Here is a 20,043-nt window from a genome sequence, read left to right as displayed (position 1 = left end):
TTCAAATCGCATCAGACGTTGCACCAGTGAACCAGTACTTAAACTGATCAGATTTAATGTAAACATCAGATGATGATTATTTTGCATTGTATTGTTATTGTTCTGTCACATGTTCTGTCCCCCTTTGTAATGTACAGCGCTGAGCGAACTATTGGCGCTTTATAAATACTGTATAATAATAATAATTATCATCTTAATCATCATCACATTTATTAAAGGATCGACCATTTGCATCAATTACAACCTTGGCATTCTAGCCCATTGACATTGTAGCTGTCAGTTTTTGAACATTTTCCATGGAAATTTTAATCTACATCTTATGTACAGTCAGGTCCATAAATATTGGGACATCAACACAATTCTAACACTTTTGGCTCTATATACCACCACAATGGATTTGAAATGAAATAAACTAGATGTGCTTTAACTGCAGACTGTCAGCTTTAATTTGAGGGTATTTACATCCAAATCAGGTGAACGGTGTAGGAATTACAACAGTTTGCATATGTGCCTCCCACTTGTTAAGGGACCAAAAGTAATGGGACAGAATAATAATCATAAATCAACCTTTCACTTTTTAATACTTGGTTGCAAATCATTTGCAGTCAATTACAGCCTGAAGTCTGGAACGCATAGACATCACCAGACGCTGGGTTTCATCCCTGGTGATGCTCTGCCAGGCCTCTACTGCAACTGTCTTCAGTTCCTGCTTGTTCTTGGGGCATTTTCCCTTCAGTTTTGTCTTCAGCAAGTGAAATGCATGCTCAATCGGATTCAGGTCAGGTGATTGACTTGGCCATTGCATAACATTCCACTTCTTTCCCTTAAAAAACTCTTTGGTTGCTTTTGCAGTATGCTTTGGGTCATTGTCCATCTGCACTGTGAAGCGGCATCCAATGAGTTCTGAATCATTTGGCTGAATATGAGCAGATAATATTGCCCGAAACACTTCAGAATTCATCTTGCTGCTTTTGTCAGCAGTCACATCATCAATAAATACAAGAGAACCAGTTCCATTGGCAGCCATACATGGCCACGCCATGACACTACCACCACCATGCTTCACTGATGAGGTGGTATGCTTAGGATCATGAGCAGTTCCTTTCCTTCTCCATACTCTTCTCTTCCCATCACTCTGGTACAAGTTGATCTCGGTCTCATCTGTCCATAGGATGTTGTTCCAGAACTGTGAAGGCTTTTTTAGATGTCGTTTGGCAAACTCTAATCTGGCCTTCCTGTTTTTTGAGCTCACCAATGGTTTACATCTTGTGGTGAACCCTCTGTATTCACTCTGGTGAAGTCTTCTCTTGATTGTTGACTTTGACACACATACACCTACCTCCTGGGGAGTGTTCTTGATCTGGCCAACTGTTGTGAAGGGTGTTTTCTTCACCAGGGAAAGAATTCTTCGGTCATCCACCACAGTTGTTTTCCGTGGTCTTCCGGGTCTTTTGGTATTGCTGAGCTCACCGGTGCGTTCCTTCTTTTTAAGAATGTTCCAAACAGTTGTTTTGGCCACGCCTAATGTTTTTGCTATCTCTCTGATGGGTTTGTTTTGTTTTTTCAGCCTAATGATGGCTTGCTTCACTGATAGTGACAGCTCTTTGGATCTCATCTTGAGAGTTGACAGCAACAGATTCCAAATGCAAATAGCACACTTGAAATGAACTCTGGACCTTTTATCTGCTCATTGTAATTGGGATAATGAGGGAATAACACACACCTGGCCATGGAACAGGTGAGAAGCCAATTGTCCCATTACTTTTGGTCCCTTAACAAGTGGGAGGCACATATGCAAACTGTTGTAATTCCTACACCGTTCACCTGATTTGGATGTAAATACCTTCAAATAAAAGCTGACAGTCTGCAGTTAAAGCACATCTTGTTTGTTTCATTTCAAATCCATTGTGGTGGTGTATAGAGCCACAATTGTTAGAATTGTGTTGATGTCCCAATATTTATGGACCTGACTGTAGCTCTTCCCGGAGGTGTGACTAGCTTAAGGGTATTTTTCTCTGATCGTACAGTGAAACACTTTAGAAAAGAGCTCGGTAGAGTGGAGATCTGATTGTTCCAGCTAGTCAGTAAAATACAGTACTCGGCCTTCCTGTTTCTTCACAGAATAGGTTTTACATCACTTAGAAATATGCTTCAAATCATTGGGCAGCTGCTTAATGGAATTGCAACAATTGAGCAAAGGGGATGGCGTGAAGTTTTGGCTGTTGTTACATTGGAGTATTTACTGCTGAATATGGGGATTTGCAGTGATAATAAAATAAGAAATACAGTTCTTTCAAAAACAAAAATGTCTTGTTGATTCCAAACTCTAAGCTCACTCAAGTTTACTTTGACTTACCAGCGTGTAAAGGATTGCAATTCTTTTTTCCCCAGCACGTTTAGCTATTCAGTTTAGCACAGCTTCTATTTATTTACTAAATGTCAATTTGTAAAATAAACAGCCTCTACTACTTAAAAGTGGACCGTCACTCTCGATCGACATTGACTGTTTTTAATCCTTATGTTTCTAGCATTAGTAAAGCAATGAGAAAGTATATTGTATTTATTTTAAACTTCTTTTTTTTTTTTTTTTTTTTTAACATTTCCTCAGTTACTTCCTGGTTTTCATGCCTAGGCAAGTGATGTTATACACCCCAGGAGTCTTCAGGAGGAGAGGAAGGGTTTTCTAAGCTAAGCACACCCTCCTGCCTGCATGCCTGAGCTAAGGGCAAATGGATCATCTGCCCTTACTCAAGATGACCACAGCCAGAAATGCTAGAAGGTGTTTTTCAAAGTGATTTCTCAAAAATATTAAAGCATGAAGACATGGATAGATGAAGGGGTTTGCTTTGAATATTTAAAAATGAATTAAATATTGTTTTTGGTTTGTGGTGCTCAGATACAGTGTATTTCCACTTTAAATTAATCAGTGCCACTGAGGCTGATTTACTAAACAAGTTACGAATGTTCACACAACATATTTTGTGAATATTCACTTCCACTAACCAGTCATGTGCAGATGAAATGAGTATATGGCAAATTTGCTTCTCATATGATTGGTGGTTGAAGCAATAGTGTGAATTTTGTGTAAATTTTATTTGTATGTCTGTTCTTGATTAAGTATATCCATATATCCTTTTTTATATTCTGTTGCAGTATGTCAGCACATTTAAAATGACAGTGCTGCAGCAACTGAAAATTTACTACATTGTTTGCCTATTCTACATTTTGTACACTTGCAATTCTGCAATGTAGGTGCTTTACTTTAATGTGTTCAGAAACACAAAGACAAAATGAGAAATATTGTTATAATGAAGTATATCCTATTATATATTATCAGATAACTGTTACAGTATATTCAAATAAAGGAAAATGTACAATTGTTTTTAACCTGTTGTGTTTGAAGCAGTTTGTGGTTCTCACATTAATACCCAACGTGCCATGCAGAATATTAATGTGAATAGTTGTCTCTTATAACTGGGCTTTAGGAAGAAGTAAAGGGGCTTGGCTAGGTAGGTGTATAGGCTAGGGAAAAATAAATATGTGATGTGTGGAAGAAGGTAAAGGGGGAGGGATAAAAGAATTAAAGAAATCCACCGTCTGGGATGATAGCCCATTTTAATTGGTTTTAGGTTTAAGTGAAAGTAATTGTGAGCATACCATGTTAGACCCTTTCTAATATAGCTATGGCTATGCAGGCACCATAACTATTTTTTTTTTTCGTTTTTTTTTTTTTTTTCAGAAATTAGCACCTTTTTTTTTTTTTTACCATTTTTACAAGGTTAAAAAATTCTGTCATGTGACCATTCATATTATCCAGATTGTGGGGGCAGAGTTATAGGACACTGTGCAGACAGTGTGCCTGTGTTTCATAGTCTGTTCAGCCTCGGGCAAGATGCAGGCTGTGCTTGGGTTAAAATGGAGGTGGGTGCCAGAGGCAGACTGTGATTGGGAGGAGGGATGCGATGGCTGAACAGACAACCCAATACAGGCATTCTGTGTGTCTGTACAGTGTCCTGTATCTCTGAATGACCAGCAAAGGATGCAAAATGACCACACAAGCCCAGATCAGCTTCTGTGCTTAGTGTGGTCAGGTCAAAACAAGAAAGAAGAAAAGTGTCAGGATCCACCAGGTACTTCAGATGGAGGAAGAAGATGAAAATTATAGACTGTGGTTTATGAAATACACATATAAACACACAGAGAAAAAAAAAACACATATTTAGAGTAACATACACTTTAAGGTTCTGGTTGCAAAAAAGCTCTCAATAGTCCTTTTTAAAGGCTTAAAATAACTATTTGTTGGGCTAATGCCCTACTGGTAATCCATTTAGCCAGAAACTGTCTCCAATCTCCTTACAGTTCTTTCTTCAGCAGCTGGCAGCTTCACATGTGAGATTGGTATCCAAGCCTCATTTTCACTCTGCAAACCAGACTTCATCCAACTTCACTTCTCTATCCATGCCTTGCTTTTAGATCCAATCCTCCACACTTTGAGACCCCTACAAGATGGTTGTGGAATATTACACCATGCATTACAATCAAAATAAAAGTAGGAAAAAAATTAAGTTATTCCTGCAGTGGTTGTACTCACATAAAAACAGGATATTCAACCACAGCAATAAGACTGTCCCCCATATTGGTCACTTGCTAGGGGCTGGCTTCCATGTTTGTATGGTTCAGGCTAAGAGTCCATGGACTCTCCTCCACCTTTTGCATGAGGGTGGTGGTCTTAATGGTGTCTTCATTTAAGGCAGCTCTATATGCTCAATTTTTCTTCAGACTGTTGCAACTCCACATTTTGACTGTATACGACAAGTCTCAGTCTTTGGACCATCACTTGTGCCTGAACCTCCAAACTAGGCTTTCCCTGGCCTGAAGGGTCAAGAGCCCTGCTGTGCAATCAGGATTTTTTTTATCCCACTGGTTTGGAAGGTTCTCACGATGTATGCCAGTATATTGGGCTGGGGTGGAGTCCTAGCCACCATTGGGGCGCAAGGGATTTGGTTTCCAGAGCAATCTCCCTTTCCAATGTAGATTCTCGAACTTTGAGCAATTCAGTGTTCCTTTCCTTCAGTGCTAGACCTCTTAACTGCATGGTCACCCAAGTGAGGTTCAGCTGGGCAGTGGCTTTCATCAGCGACCAGAAGACTCAAAGCGCAGCCAATAAGATTCTGCCATAGGTGGAACTTGTTTCAGCCCTGTCTGACATAAGTTTTACCACGTGGTTGTTCAGGCCTCATCTGATGCGAGCTTCGGTTATAAGATTCTTCAGGTAGCTGTGTGCTCTGTTGAGCCCCTTCTGTTAACCTATAGTTCACTGTGGCCTGTTATAGCATTATTTGCGGTTGCCCACCCCTCAGCTGGACTGCCTTAGGATTTTCGTATGTGTACCAAATTCATCCTGAGTATTTAATGTATGATCTAATAAAATAGCTTTTTTTGACTTGCCTTAACAACCTTTCCTTAGAGTACATTGAGGAACACAGGTCCTTCCTTTCTGTTTGTAAGGTCATGTCCTACTTTTGGCTTGTACCAAAACTGAGACCTGATGGGAGTGGGAGGAGTTATACTGCACTGTACTTACAACTTTGTTTGCCAGTTTCCTGAAAGGAAGCTGCATAGCCCTATGTGCCCAAATTCATCCTGTGCCACTTAATATACCCAACAAAAGGATTTAATGGTAAATTGAAACTTCTTTTTTTACTGACCCTTCTCTTACATAAATAAGCCAAAATAGCCCTTTAAAGCTAGCTCACAAATTGGTAAATTGGACACAAATCCTTTGTCAGGACTGGTTTCCTGTTATAAACTTGTCAAATGTGCTTGTCTGTTAATACTACTCTCAAGCTCATAGCATGGTTTACCCAATTTAAATATGCTAAATATTTTTCAGGAATTATGCAATGCTTAGACATATAGCTTATACTGCTACCTTCATGGGTTTGGACACTGGAATATAAAAAAAAACATTAAGGCAACCTCCATATAACTCGACCTCCAACCTCACTAGTGTCCTAGGAGGTTGGATTGTTTTCCTCAGGTTTCCTTAGAACAACTGTTTGCCCACTTTTTTTTATCTTCAGTAAGAGACTATAGATTTTTTTTTTTGCACAGTAACTTCAATCAAGTCTTCAAGAAGCTGCTTTTGGTAGTCTCTACACAGCAGGTTTCCAGGTTGAAGAATTCTTAGCAACAACTTTAGAGGCCATAAGTGAATTCTGCTGGACTGAAAATTACGGTGTGACCTTTGGGCACTGGGCTCTGCAATGAGGTGCTTTATGACCTAGTTTAGCTGCAGAGTGCTTTCCAGGTCCAGAGCCATGGTACAGCCTCTGGTGTAGCAAACTCTTTAAGGACTCAAATATTTTCTAAGGGAAACCATGCTGAAAAACTGGGACCTACTTTACAGTTGGTTCCTTTTCGGTGTGATTTAAAAAAAAAAAAGTTTCTTCCACCACCATCTTACAACTGTAATGGTTAGGGCTGAGGGATCTGACGGCCGACACCATCCTCTAGGTGGAGTGTTCCATATGCTACATCTGCCATCTGGCCTGCTGGAATCAACTGCCCATTTCTCCTCCTGCCTTATAGCACTTTATGGAGAAGTAATTTCCTCTGTCTCGCTCCACTGCTCACATTCAGTGACTTGGTCACCTCTGGTCATCTACTACCCTCTTCAGCAACAGCTGCCCTTAGTTGTATATGATGCCTTGCCCCACTTTGGGCTTAGTTTTTTTTTTTATCCACTACACAATGCAACAGTCCTGCTGCTACAGGTGACCTCAACCCATATGCTTCCATCATTGCTAGGGTTGATTCGTTGTATCTTCAGAAGGGACCGACACCTGTGATTTAGATCCTGGAGCTTCTATTACCTCTTTGGAATGTGATCTTCACCTATGTGTCCACAAAACCTTAAATTGGAGTTCCAGTCACTGTAAAAGAAAAGTCAGCAGCTGCAAAAGCTGTAGCTGCTGACTTTTTAAAAGAAAAAAAAAAAAAAAAAGCTACTCACCTGTCCCTCGATCCCGCAGTGTCCTCCCCACAGCCAGTTTCACTGGCCGTTCGGTGTTCCCAGCGCCGACATTTTCAGTGTGGGCACCTGGCTGTGACAGGCTGAGGCTTCACAACTGGTTGCCCACTGCGCTTTCTGAATGGTCCAGTAGTTTTCTGGGACCTGTCACGTGTCCCGGAAGGCTACAGAGAGAGAGGGGGGGAGGGGGGGACACAACTTCTGTTTCCGATTACCTAGGGCGGTGATTGCAGCGGAACTGGGAGCGGGTACCTGTCCATTTCGGGTACCGGCCCTTCCCCCCAATCCTTAATGGGGAGTGCAGGACCAGTCTTTAAAGTGGAACTTTCCCTTTTGATTGCAGATCCACTTTATTATCAACTTTTTTTTTTTTTTTTTTTTTAATCCGATTGTGCACAATTAATGTAGCAATCTGCTCAGAGGTTCCTAGCTTGCTTTGGCCCCATTGACAACAGAATCCAATTTTGACCTGTGTGGACTTCCACCTCTAAGTGTGCCTGGGCAAAGCTGTCATAAAGGCAAAAATTTTATATTTTAAGAATTGTAGGTTACGCGTTAAGAGTGCTGAAATACTCTGCTTGAGCCACAGGCATTAATTGACTGCTCCGATGGAGTCACATATTGGGCCAACAACCTATGCACAGGAATGGTTAGATGGGATAGCAAAAGAAATGGCATGAGTCCACTTAGGGTGCCTTATTATATTCAGCTTTTATGAAGATGTGTGTGATGGGAATTCTGTTTTTTTTTTGGGGGGGGGGGGGGCGGGGGGTTTAAGAATTTTTCAAACTTATGAAGTCTTGAAAAATTGCTGTCAAGCACTTGAATACTAAAACCATTACCTACACCCTTAGGCAGTTTGGCTATGATGTGGACTTGTTTTTTTTTAATATTAATATATTTGTCTACTTTTAGGATTACTCTGCTTTGGATTTTCAACATTTTTTTTTTTTTTTTTTACATCCTATACCAAAATGCCTACTAGGTATAGCAATTGTCATGATCACACTGGCATTCATGCATGTTTCTTCATATATGCAAAACAAATTAATTCTCTGCCATTATATATATATATTTTTTTTTTGTTTTATTTTTGCTTCTCATTTCAGAGCGCTTTGATCACCACTGTCCTTGGGTGGGAAACTGCGTGGGGAAAAGAAACTACAGATTTTTTTACATGTTCATTTTATCCCTGTCCTTTCTGACAGTGTTTATATTTGCATTCGTAATAACACACGTCATTCTTCGTAAGTATGCTCGGGCAAGCCATATTTGTTGTGTTTTCTGTCATTGGCCTTATACTAGATCCAAGTGCGCTGTGCTTATTGACATGTGAATTTAGTCTTTAATAAACATAATTATTTGAAGAAACATTTCTCATTACATATTCAATTACACGGAGGTCAATGAACACGTGGAAGACCAATAGGTCTATTGGGTATAAATCTAAGTAAATTTTAAAAACGTGAACTATAGGCATTGTATTTGTTTAATACTTCATTTTAGGTTTTCATTATCCAGACAGTAAACTTGCAACATGTAGAAAATTTAATTTGAAGCCTTCAGTGTTGAGATGAGATATGATGTATTTTTTCCCCAGTATTTTGAACGGTTTTATAGTCTTTTCTTCCTCACAGCAGTGTTATTGCCCTTGATTGTTACGTTTTGGTCTCAGCAAGGGGTACACTCTGTACATTTATTATGCTGTTCCAGCGTTCTTTGATCTTCCTGTATACACAAAAAGTTAACTGTTTTCAAGGAAAGATACTGACGCAATTTCACTATATAGGGATGTGAGAACATGTGAAGAATCACTTAAAGCTGCACACGCACACATTTAAAAAAAATAAATAAAACATAAAATCTGAACCCATTTTTATAAATTAATATCCCTTTTTATCCATTGATTTATTTTCCTTTCATGTTCTCCTTTGTATCTCCATCTCTGTATGAAAGTTGCCTCTGCAGGGGAGTGTCACACAGAAGACATATGTGGCAGACAGACAATTGCATTGCTCCATAAATAACAAATGACACCTCAAGTACAGCCATGGAGACTGAATTGGCAGTTCACTAGGTGCTGCTCACCTGTTCTGGTAGCCACTGGACTGCACATGTCTGATACTGTACCACAGACTTTAGCTCATTGCTTTGCCACAGTCTTCTATGGAGAACATGACTTTCTAAAGTGTTATGAGCATTAGTAGTTTTATTTTTTATAAGATTATTTAGCCCTGCCCACTATTTCAATACGTTTAAAATCTGTAAATGTAAAGTAGTAGCAAAATTGGATAAGGCCTTATTTGAATGCAGCAGGTGCATTAGTTGTTAGTGTGTGTGTGTGTACAGTGAAGGAAATAAGTGTTTGTTCTCCTACTGATTTTGAATGTTTGCCCACGCACAAAGAAATGATCAGTCTAAATATGGAATGGTAGGTGTATTGTAACACTGAGAGACAGAATAGCAACAACAATTCAAAAGAAATGCACGTATAACAAATTATGCACTGATTTGCATGTTCATGAGGAAAATAAGTATTTGATCCCCTATCATTCAGCAGGATTTCTGACTACCAGGTGTCTTTCATACAGGTAACAAGCTGAGATTAGAAGCAGTCTCTTAAAGGGAGTGCTGCTAATCTCATTTTGCTACCTGTATAAAAGACATTTGTCCACAGGAGCAATCAAACAATCTGATTCCAAACTCTCCACCATGGCAAAGATGAAAGAGCTGTCCAAGCATGTCAGGGACAAGAGTGTACACCTACACAAGGCTGGACTGGGCTACAAAACTATCGTCAAGCAGCTTGGTGAGAAGGTGACAACAGTTGGTGCAATCATTCCTAAATGGAAGAAACACAAAACAACTATCAGTCTCCCTAGGTCTGGTGCATCATGCAAGATCTCGCCTTGTGGAGTGTCAATGATCAGGAGAACAGTGAGGAATCATCCCAGAACTACACGTGGATCTTGTCAATGATCTCCAGGCAGCTGGAACCACAGTCACCAAGAAAACAATTGGTAACAAACTACGCCGACAAGGTCCCTCTGCTCAAGAAAGCACATGTCCAGGCCCATCTGAAGTTTGCCACTGAACATCTGAATGATGCAGAACAGGACTGGTTGAAAGTGTTGTGGTTAGATGAGACCAAAATCGAGCTGTTTGGCATCAACTTGACTCGCCGTGTTTGGAGGAGGAGGAATGCTGCCTATGACTCCAAGAACACCATCCCAACTGTCAAACATGGTGGAAACATTCTGCTTTTGGGGTGTTTTTCTGCTAAGAGGACAGGACAACTGCACCGCATCAAAGGGACGATGGACGGGGCAATGTACCGTCAAATCTTGGGCGAGACCCTTCTTCCCTCAGCCAGAGCATTGAAAATGAGTCGTGGATGGGTGTTCCAGCATGACAGTGACCCAGAACACATGGACAAGGCAACAAAGGAGTGGCTCAAGAAGAAGCGCATTAAGGTCCTAGCCAGTCTCTAGACCTTCCGACAGAAAATCTGTGGAGGGAGCTAAAAGTTCGAGTTGCCAAATGTCAGCCACCAAATCTTAATGACTCGGAGAAGATCTGCCAAGTAGAGTGGGCCAAAATCCCTCCTGAGATGTGTGCAAACCTGGTGGCCAACTACAGGAAACGTCTGACCTCTGTGATTGCCAACAAGGGATTTGCCACTGAGTACTAAGTCATGTTTTGTGAAGGGGATCAAATACTTATTTCCCTCATGAACATGCAAATCCATGCATAATTTGTTAGACATGCATTTCTTTTGACTTTTTTGTTGCTATTCTGTCTCTGTTTCAATACACCTACCATTCGATTTTTTGACTGATCATTTCTTTGCGAGTGGGCAAACATGCAAAATCAGCAGGGGATCAAATACTTATTTCCTTCAGTGTGTGTGTGCTTGTGGATGGATTTCAGACTTCATCATCCAGGTCTCCAGAAAAATACAACAAAGAGCAGATAGTCTCTGTAATATTGTCTTATATTGCAGAAAAAGGGTTACTTGTGATTTTTTGGAGCTCCAGCTGATGTTCACTATATGCATGGATTTAAAAAAATGAGGCTGTCCAATCTTCACCATAGTGTTCCCATGAATTTTATATAAGGCTGCCTGTCTCCGTGTGATCTCTTGTTTTCTGATGGAGACCTTCACCCTCATGTTTTCCTGTTTTTTGTGAAATGGAGTACAGTCCGTTATCACGCTTAAATTTTGAACTTGGTAGGAAAGGTTCAGTTTATTTTGAATGGCACCCAATGCACTAAGGCAATGCAATGTGCGTTACATCAGAAACCATGCTGCGTGTCCATATGTTATTGCATAGCACAAAAGCACAGAGAGAACCTGAATAATTGCATGTTTTTCCTTTTTTGTTCTTTTTTTCTTTTCTTTTTTTTCTGCAGTCTTTTATTTGAATAAAGTATAAACTGTACAAAAGACCTTTTCATCATTCACACAGTTATCCTACTCCCCATAAAACATCAAATCCACTTAGTTCATAGCACCTTATTAACATCCTACTATTTTCGTCAGCATAGATTTCTTTTGTATGGGTAATGTAAAGGTTTGGATGAAGCAGGCACAACTATCCATCAAGCATTTACTTGGACATCTGTTCATGCAGAAGATGATGCTGTCAGATATACCAGACAATACTTCTGCATACGGCTGTATAAATTCCAATCAAGGCAAATTTTTTTTTTTTTTTAAACTCTGTCATTTATACCCTAAACGACCATTCCCCAGTCCAGACATGTCAGACGTCCATTTCATGCAATCTTTTGCAAATGTTTGACACCTTAAAGTGGAAAATATTTTTGGTCAATTTTATTTTACAATAAGCTTCTAATACAAGGTATGCCCATGACTGTTGGCAGTGCACGCTGGTCTTTCCAATAAAGCAGTATTAAACCCAAAATGCATATTATTGCATAATTATTATTATTATTATTCTATTTTTGCTTACCAGTTGTTAGATGTGATGTTACATTAATTTTTTCTTTTTTAGGCTTGCTTTCTTCTATTTTCACCAGGTGATCTGGCTAATAAGTTTTTTCAAAAGATCAAGCTGTCCTCCAAATGTACCAGTTGAGTGTTGATACAAACCATTTACCACTGACAGAGGTGCCTACCATGGTCACCTTTTTATTTTATGTATGTAAAACCTTTATCCCAAAAGGAAAACAAACTGTTGCCTTTAACTGCTTGTGTAACCACAGCTTGAGTAACACTGTGAGCTGGGGGTTGGCTTCAATTTGTTAAAGTATTTAAATCTGCTAGTACATCTAACACTGCCCTACCCCACACTGACAATGATGCTGTCCAAAGGTGCCCAGTGTGCTCCTTCATCCAGAGTATAGGCACTCTAATACAGAAGTGTTACTGAACAAATCGCCAGGTGAAAACAGAGGAAAAAAACTGATGCAGCCACCACATGTAATGATTGGTAAGCTTCAAAATATTATACGTTTTGGTTTTAATACCGCATTAAGATTGCTTCTAGTTGAAAATTCATATCTGTCTGTATGAACTAGCAAGACTTTCAGATGTGTATGTGTTGTGATATAGATCTGAATAGTCTCCTCTTACACATGTTAGCAGAATGCTCGTAATGGGTGAAAAAAAAGAAAATGGCTTTGACCCTTTTAATGCCAAAAGACGTAAGGGTTACATTGGAATAGAGCCATTTGGAGCTGGCTGATTGGCCTTGGATCCTCTGCATTCCCGTAGGCTGTAAGCTCATGGTCGCTTCAGCAAATATGAACTTGAGGCAGAAGGTTCCCCTAGAGTTTGCTGAATCATGAATAGCTGTGATCAGTGTCTGACAGGCTGCTGATCACAGCCATTCTTAATAAATGTTTATCATGCACTCAGTGCGGAACACTTCTGTGTTCAATAGTAAGTGCTAGGCAGAAGGAGCTAAAAACATCAGGGGGTCTGTTTGAATCCTTATTTCCCCAAAGCTACCACTCTTGGAAAAAAAAAAAACAAACAATTAGTGGTGATGCACTGTATTTCATTTTCTGTGTTGTTGCATATTATGTTGCCCGTAATACACACACATTGCTGCAATGCATCATAGTGCTTGAGTGCTTGATTGTTTGTTGTTTTTTTTTCTTCAACTTAATTGCTTACATTTTACTGTATGCATGACAGCAGGTTGCGCAGCATTGTAATAAAATGTATGCCTGCAGCATTTTATTGTACCACACACCAACTTAACAAGCACACAGTACTGTGGATTTGGCGAAATCATAACTTGTAGTAGGGAAGCCAACCTCCAAATTTATAGTGTAAGATGTTTACTTCATTTTGCTTACCATTAATTTTCACTTTTTCACAAAACTTAATTTTTTTTTAAAAATAAAATAAACAGTTTTATCTGTTAGGTATAGGCATTTTGTAAGCGGTTTGTATGCTAATCAGGATTTTACTGTATTTTTTGTAGCGAATATTGTTTTAGTAAAAATTTGCGCAGCTGGTTGTACAAAATCAGCAGGGTCCCATGCTTTAAGATAATGTATGGTTTGGGGGGTATTTTACCCCTCTGTTCCCCAGGTATTACAAAGTAGAAAACTAGACTCTTTTTAAGACCAATTAAAGCATTTATTTTGTGTACAGCAATGTTTTGATTTGCATTTTGTTTTCTGTTTAAGGATCACAGCAAACAGGATTTCTCAATGCCTTAAAGGACAGTCCTGCAAGATATCCTTTCACCTTGTTTTCTGTGTGCGTTGTTTTTTTTTTTTTTTTTTTTTGTAAATGAAATGGTGTCTATGCAACTTATCACTTAGTTTATTGGGGAAAATGCATTTAGTTAAGTTTTGTCAGTTGGGCTATGGCCATTAACTTGAAGATGTATGGGGTTGTCGGAAGGGGGGGAACATATATACACTCGGTTTCATGCTGCAGCATTGGTCTGATGCTTTAGCTGTCCCTCCCCAGCTCTAAGCCAGAGAACTGAGCAACTGTATGACCGCTGATCTCTCAGTTCTTGGTCCGCAGTGTGCAGAGAATAGTGACTGTTAGTCACCACTGTCTGCTCTGCCCATCTGGCACTCACTGGAGCTCCATGGGTTGGATAGGGTGCAGGAGCTGCTAGCTCCCGCTCTCAGCTGCGATTCAAAAGGCTGAACAAGCTCCCAACAATATGGTTGGGATCCTTCCAGAGCCTGGAGCGGCTGTGATGTCAGTCTACAATGCCTGTTGTGGGTGGGGGGAACCTAAAAGTTCCTCCCAACAAACATTTGCTCCACTGCCTTGAAGGGTCTTTCTGGAACTTCCCATAATGCTACCTGTTCATGGAACTACAGCTGTTCAGTAAAGTCAACATAGGAACAGCAGCCTCCTCTGCAAATTGCAGTTCTCTGACAGCTGTTCGCTCTGCAGGTGAAATGTGTGGCAGCGCTCACTCCCCAAGAGAGACACAGTGGGGTCGCTACAAAGGGTAAACATTTTTGGAGCAGATGAGAACTGACAAAATAAAAATATAAGCGTGCTGGTAATACTGATCTAGAGGGAAGTGTGGAAGAATTGCTGAGGTTTTAACCACTTGCCCTCCAGAGGATTAACCCCCCCCCCCCCCCCCTCCTGACCAGGCCATTTTTTGCAATATCGCTCTGCATTACTTTAACTGGCAGTTGTGCGGTCATGCAATGCTTTACACAAATTAAATTTGTCCTTTTTCCCACAAATATAGCTTTCTTTTGGTGGTATTTGGTCTGCAGTTTTTATTTTTTGCGCTGAAAAAAAAAATACTGACAATTTTTGGATGAAAAAAAGCTGTATTTTTTACATTTTGCTATTAAACATGTCCAATAAAAAAAAATTTAAAAATCTAATTTTGACAAAAGTTTAGACCAAAATGTATTCAGCTACATGTCTTTGCTAAAAAAAAAAAAAAAAAAAAAAAAAGTCCCAATACATTAAGTAAATTAATTGGTTTACATGAAAGTTATGGCAGTATATATACTGGAACTTTATTTATACAGTATATACTAGTAATGGTGGCGATCAGCGACTTATATCAGGACTGTAGCAGGCATTCTGACACTGGATGGGAACTAACTGCCACTGACATCCCCAGTGGCACTAATACAGTGATCAGTGCTAATAAAAAGCACTGACACTGTACTAATGACACTGGGCAGAAAGGGGTTAATGTTTGGGCAATCAAAGGGTTAACGGTGTGCTGTTTATCTTGAAGATATGCTGGAAGGAGAGAGACCTGTGTTGCAATTGACATGCCTAGCGGCCACATGCTCCCTACCCCGAAATGCAAATCATATATATATATATATATATATATATTTTCACAGCACTGCCATCCTGCAGCAGTAGTTCTACTATAGGGCAGCGGGGTAGCGGTTAATACCACTTTGAGGTAGGCATTGCCTAAACATCTACATATTCTCTTCAATAGTACATTTTTAATGGGCAGAAGTTAGTGGTATTAAACCCAAAATCAAACAATTCTTATATTGCAGCTTGTAAGGTCTTAGATGTGGTGGTTGTATTAATTTTCTTTTTTAGGCTTTCTGTTTTTTTTTTCTATTATCTGGTGATCCAACCAGTAAGTCTGGTTTTCAAGCAGGATACATCAGTTACATGGATGAGACGAAGCATTTAACACTAGCAGATGTGCTTACAATGATCAGCTTTTATTATGTAAAATCTTTATCCCAAAAGGGGAAAAAAAGTGCTGTAAATGCTTATAAAGTATTAGATGTACTAGTAGATTTAGATACACTAATTGAAGCCAAACTCCAGCTAACTCTTCACCCCCCCCCCCCCCAAGACTGATAATAAGGGCATACGTGTCCCCTTTGCTCCTTCATCCAGAGTATAGGCACTTTAATATAGGAGGTTTATTACTGGCCAGATCACCAGGTGAAAACCTAAGAAAAGAAAACGGATTCAGCTACCACTAATCTAATGATTTTAGACTGCAATATATTACATTTTTGGTTTTGGGTTTAATACCGCTTTAAAAAATAGCCTGCAAAATACCTTCTACAATATGTATGTTAAAATGTTTACTGTTTAAAAAATAGGTTAAAGGTTAAAAGTTGTTGCTGCTTCAGTTGCAACTTATCTGCTGCGTTGTGGTTTTTTTATGTCTTGTTTTTATTCAAAAGATCTATTACTGTCTATTTTACATTGTACTAATGAATCTTTGAGGTTTTAACAATTGTATTCCTTGACTGTATTTTCACTGTTTTGGAAGCGGTGGTTTGCTTCTTCTCAGTTTGGTCGATTGTTGGCCTGTCTGGTTTCCATACATATTTGATCAGTTCTAATCAAACGACTAATGAAGATGTAAGTTAATCTTTTAAAAATATGACTTCGCAATGAGTGAGGCTTTCTTGAGATCTTTTATCTGCATATACAGTGCATCCAGAAAGTATTCACAGTGCTTAACCTTTTGCCACATTTTGTTATGTTACAGCCTTATTCCACAATGGAATAAATTCATTTTTTCCCCTCAGCATTCTACAAACAATACCCCATAATGACAACATGAAAGAAGTTTGTTTTGAAATCTTTGCAATTTATTAAAAATGAAAAAAAACATGTACATAAGTATTCACAGCCTTTGTCATGACACTCAAAGTTGAGCCCTGGTGCATCCTGTTCCCACTGATCATGCTTGAGATGTTTCCACAACTTGATTGGAGTCCACCTGTGGGAAATTCAGTTAATTGGACATGATTAGGAAAGGCATAAACCTGTCTATACAAGGTCCCACAGTTAACAGTGAATGTCAGACTCCAAACCAAGCCATGAAGTCCAAGGAATTGTCTGTAGACCTCCGAGACAGGATTGTATCAAGGCAGATCTGGGGAAGGGTACAAAAAAATTTTTGCAGCATCGAAGGTCCCAATGAGCACCGTGGCCTCCATCATCCGTAAAAGTTTGGAACCACCAGGAATCTTCCTATAGTGGGCCGCCCGGCCAAAATGAGTGATCGAGGAAGAAGGGCCTTAGCCAGGGAGGTAACCAAGCACCCGATGGTCACTCTGAAAGAGCTCCAGCATTTCTCTGTGGAGAGAGGAGAACCTTCCAGAAGAACAACCATCTCTGCAGCACTCCACCAATCAGGCCTGTATGGTAGAATGGCCAGATGGAAGCCACTCCTCAGTAAAAGGCAAATGGCAGCCCGCGTGGAGTTTGCCAAAAGGCACCTGAGGGTCTCTCAGACCATGAGAAACAAAACTCTCTGGCCTGAATGCCAAGCGTCTTGTCTGGAGCAAACCAGGCACCGCTCATCACCTGGCCAATACCATCCCTACAGTGAAGCATGGTGGTGGCAGCATCATGCTGTGGGGTTGTTTTTAAGCGGCAGGAACTGGGAGTCTAGTCAGGATCAAAGGAAAGATTAATGCAGCAATGTACAGAGACATCCTTGATGAAAACATGTGCCAGAGTGCTCTGAACCTTGGACTGGGGCAACGGTTCATCTTTCAACAGTGCATCAACCCTAAGCACACAGCCCACATATTAAAGGGGTGCCTGCGGCCTACTCTGTGAATGTCCTGGAATGGCCCAGACTTGAACATCTCTGGAGAGATCTGTGCACCGACGCTCCCCATCTAACCTGATAGAGCTTGAGAGGTACTGCAAAGAAGAATAGGAGAAACTGCCCAAAAATAGGTGTGCCAAGCTTGTAGCATCATACTCAAAATGACTTGAGGCTGTAATTGGTGCTAAAGGTGCTTCAACAAAGTATTGAGCAAAGGCTCTGAATACTTATGTACATGTCATTTTTTTTTTCTTTTCTCTGTTTTTTATTTTGCGTAAATTGCAACGATTTCATAAACTAAATGCTTTCACATTGTCATTATGGGGTATTGTTTGTAGAACGTTGAGAGAAAAAAATTTAATCCATTTTAGAATAAGGCTGTAACTTAATAAAATGTTGCAAAAGTTGAGTGCTGTGAATACTTTCTGAATGCACTGTACAACAAATTTCTTCTGTACTATACAAAGTGTGAGAAGGATGCTAGTTTTCTGGTTGGTTTTATTTCTTAAATGCCTATCTTATTTAAAGGGGGTGGAGGAGTAGCCTAACCTTTTTACATAACTTTCTGTAGGTTAGTAGGGTTCCAGTTGCAGCCGGTTTTTAAATGTCAAACATTAGCCCCCCCCCCCCCATTTGTTTGTATTTCATTTAAATCCAAGAAATTCACCTATGCTAAAAAATGTATTATGAAGTGTAGAGTATGTGGTTTAAAGGCAAATGGCATGTGTATGGGAAAGAAAAAACAAATTGCACGCGATATACAAACTGCGTACACATAGACTCTAGCTAGGACCGACCAGCTATGAATATTTTGGCCACTAATCCAGTGTGGCAGTCATGCTGAGGTAATATTAGTTTTCACAATCCTGAGATGTCTTGTAGGATGTGTCATGACAGGAATCATGCTGACAGGGACACCCAAAGACCCATCCAGGAAGAAAACCGAGGAGAGAAGTACCATATGACTACTGCGGCTTTAGCTTTTTTTTTTTTTTTTTTCTTCCTAAAGTGATCAGTTAGAGCAGAGCAGCTTTTATCCCAGAGAGCTTTCAGGGATATACATACTGCATGTAAGGAGAGCCAAGGAGGTGGAATAGGAATATGTTATAGAAGATATACTGTATATTTAGCAAACAATTGCAGTTTGAACACTGATGTAGAAGTGTGTGTTTTTGTGTGTTTTTTTTTTTTTTTGTTTAATATGCTAAGGGCTAGTTCACATTAGATGTAGTCCAGTGTGGGTTTTTTTTCTGCATCAAAAATGCATGCACAGTGTTTTTCCACGTATTCCAATGGCCCTAGTTCACACTAGTGCATTCATTTCCAGTCATTTTCCGGTGCAGAAAAAAAAAAGTAGAACATGCTGCATTTTTTTTCTGCACAGAACTGTACTGGAACATAGCAAACTGCATCAAAGCTGCTCTGGAGTGTGGTGTGAACTGTAAACAAAAATGCATCCAGAGTGTGTTTTTGTGGTGTGAACCAGAACGCACTCGAACTGCAAGCACTGATGTGAACTATGACATTGACAACCATTTAACCTACTTTTTGTGCGTTTTGGATGCAGAAAAAAAGCACACTGAAATGCATGTGGCGTGAACTGGCCCTTAAAGTAGAACTATAGGCAAAGCACTTTTTTTTCCATTTTGGTTATAGTAAGGGAAGGTTATAACCCCTGGCAGATTTTTTTTTTTTTTTTTTTTGACTAATGTGTCCCATTGCATAGGTTTCCCTTCTCTTTCTGTAACATAGCCAAACAGGAAGTGAGAGGAAATCCTTGAAAATTAAGGGAATTTATTAGGGACCCCCAGGTCCCCAGAACTAGTGTCCACACTGGAAGGTTTCCACTCTATTACTTTTATGGGGAAAACCCCAAATTTGGGATTTTCTTTTACTTTCACTTTCAGTGATGATGGTAAACAGTACAAATAGAGTGGGGTGAATCTCCTTAACAGGGGCCACAAACCGCAATAAAAACAAGCTTTCTAACCCTTCTTCACTGTCCAAAAAAAAAAAAAAGTTTGCTTTTAGCTATACTTTAAGTTGGGTTTTGTTTTGTGTTTTTTTTTTTTAGTTTTAGAATTCTTGTGTGGAATCCTCTATTTTCATGCGGGGGGGGTATAGAAATGGGTACAAAAATAGAGCTGTTGCCCTTGATGACGAATCGGATTCAGTTTTCTTTTTCTTGGAGCGTAAAAGCTGAAGTCTGAATAATCACTGTTTAACAACTCTATTGTTACTTTTTACCATAATCGTTCCTATAGTCATTCTCTTCCATTCATTACACATAACATTCTTGCTATGAACATTTAACAGACTCTGCTAGTCTGCCTTCTGTACAGGACAATCCAAGCATGCAGTTAGACGTTTGGCAAAGGTGTTCCAAGCCATTGCCTTGAAAAGTTCAGAAGTCATTGGAGCAGCATGACAGCCAGGCAGCTAGCATTTTAAGGAGAGATCAGCCAGGGAAACACAGGA

At 39.7% G+C, this 20,043-nt stretch overlaps 1 protein-coding gene across 3 annotated transcripts in view; it reads left to right on the top strand.

The window, feature by feature from the left end:
* The window catches only part of ZDHHC14 (zDHHC palmitoyltransferase 14), a 115,351-nt gene that overhangs the window by 78,378 nt on the left and 16,930 nt on the right, over positions 1 to 20,043 (top strand). For 2 of the 3 annotated variants that reach the window (XM_089669740.1, XM_089669739.1), the window contains exons 5-7: positions 8,143 to 8,280; positions 13,700 to 13,748; positions 16,259 to 16,361. In XM_089669740.1, the coding sequence (XP_089525866.1) occupies positions 8,143 to 8,280; positions 13,700 to 13,748; positions 16,259 to 16,361 (290 nt within the window). The remainder of the gene's footprint in view (positions 1 to 8,142; positions 8,281 to 13,699; positions 13,749 to 16,258; positions 16,362 to 20,043) is intronic. The other variant, XM_089669741.1, reaches the window with a different exon arrangement.

The sequence above is a fragment of the Staurois parvus genome, unplaced genomic scaffold (assembly GCF_062004578.1).
Source record: "Staurois parvus isolate SC_StPar_1 unplaced genomic scaffold, SC_StPar_1.0 ptg000081l, whole genome shotgun sequence".
NCBI classification, from domain to species: domain Eukaryota; kingdom Metazoa; phylum Chordata; class Amphibia; order Anura; family Ranidae; genus Staurois; species Staurois parvus.
Note: the sequence above shows the minus strand (reverse complement) of the source record. Positions and strands in the feature narration are given on the sequence as shown.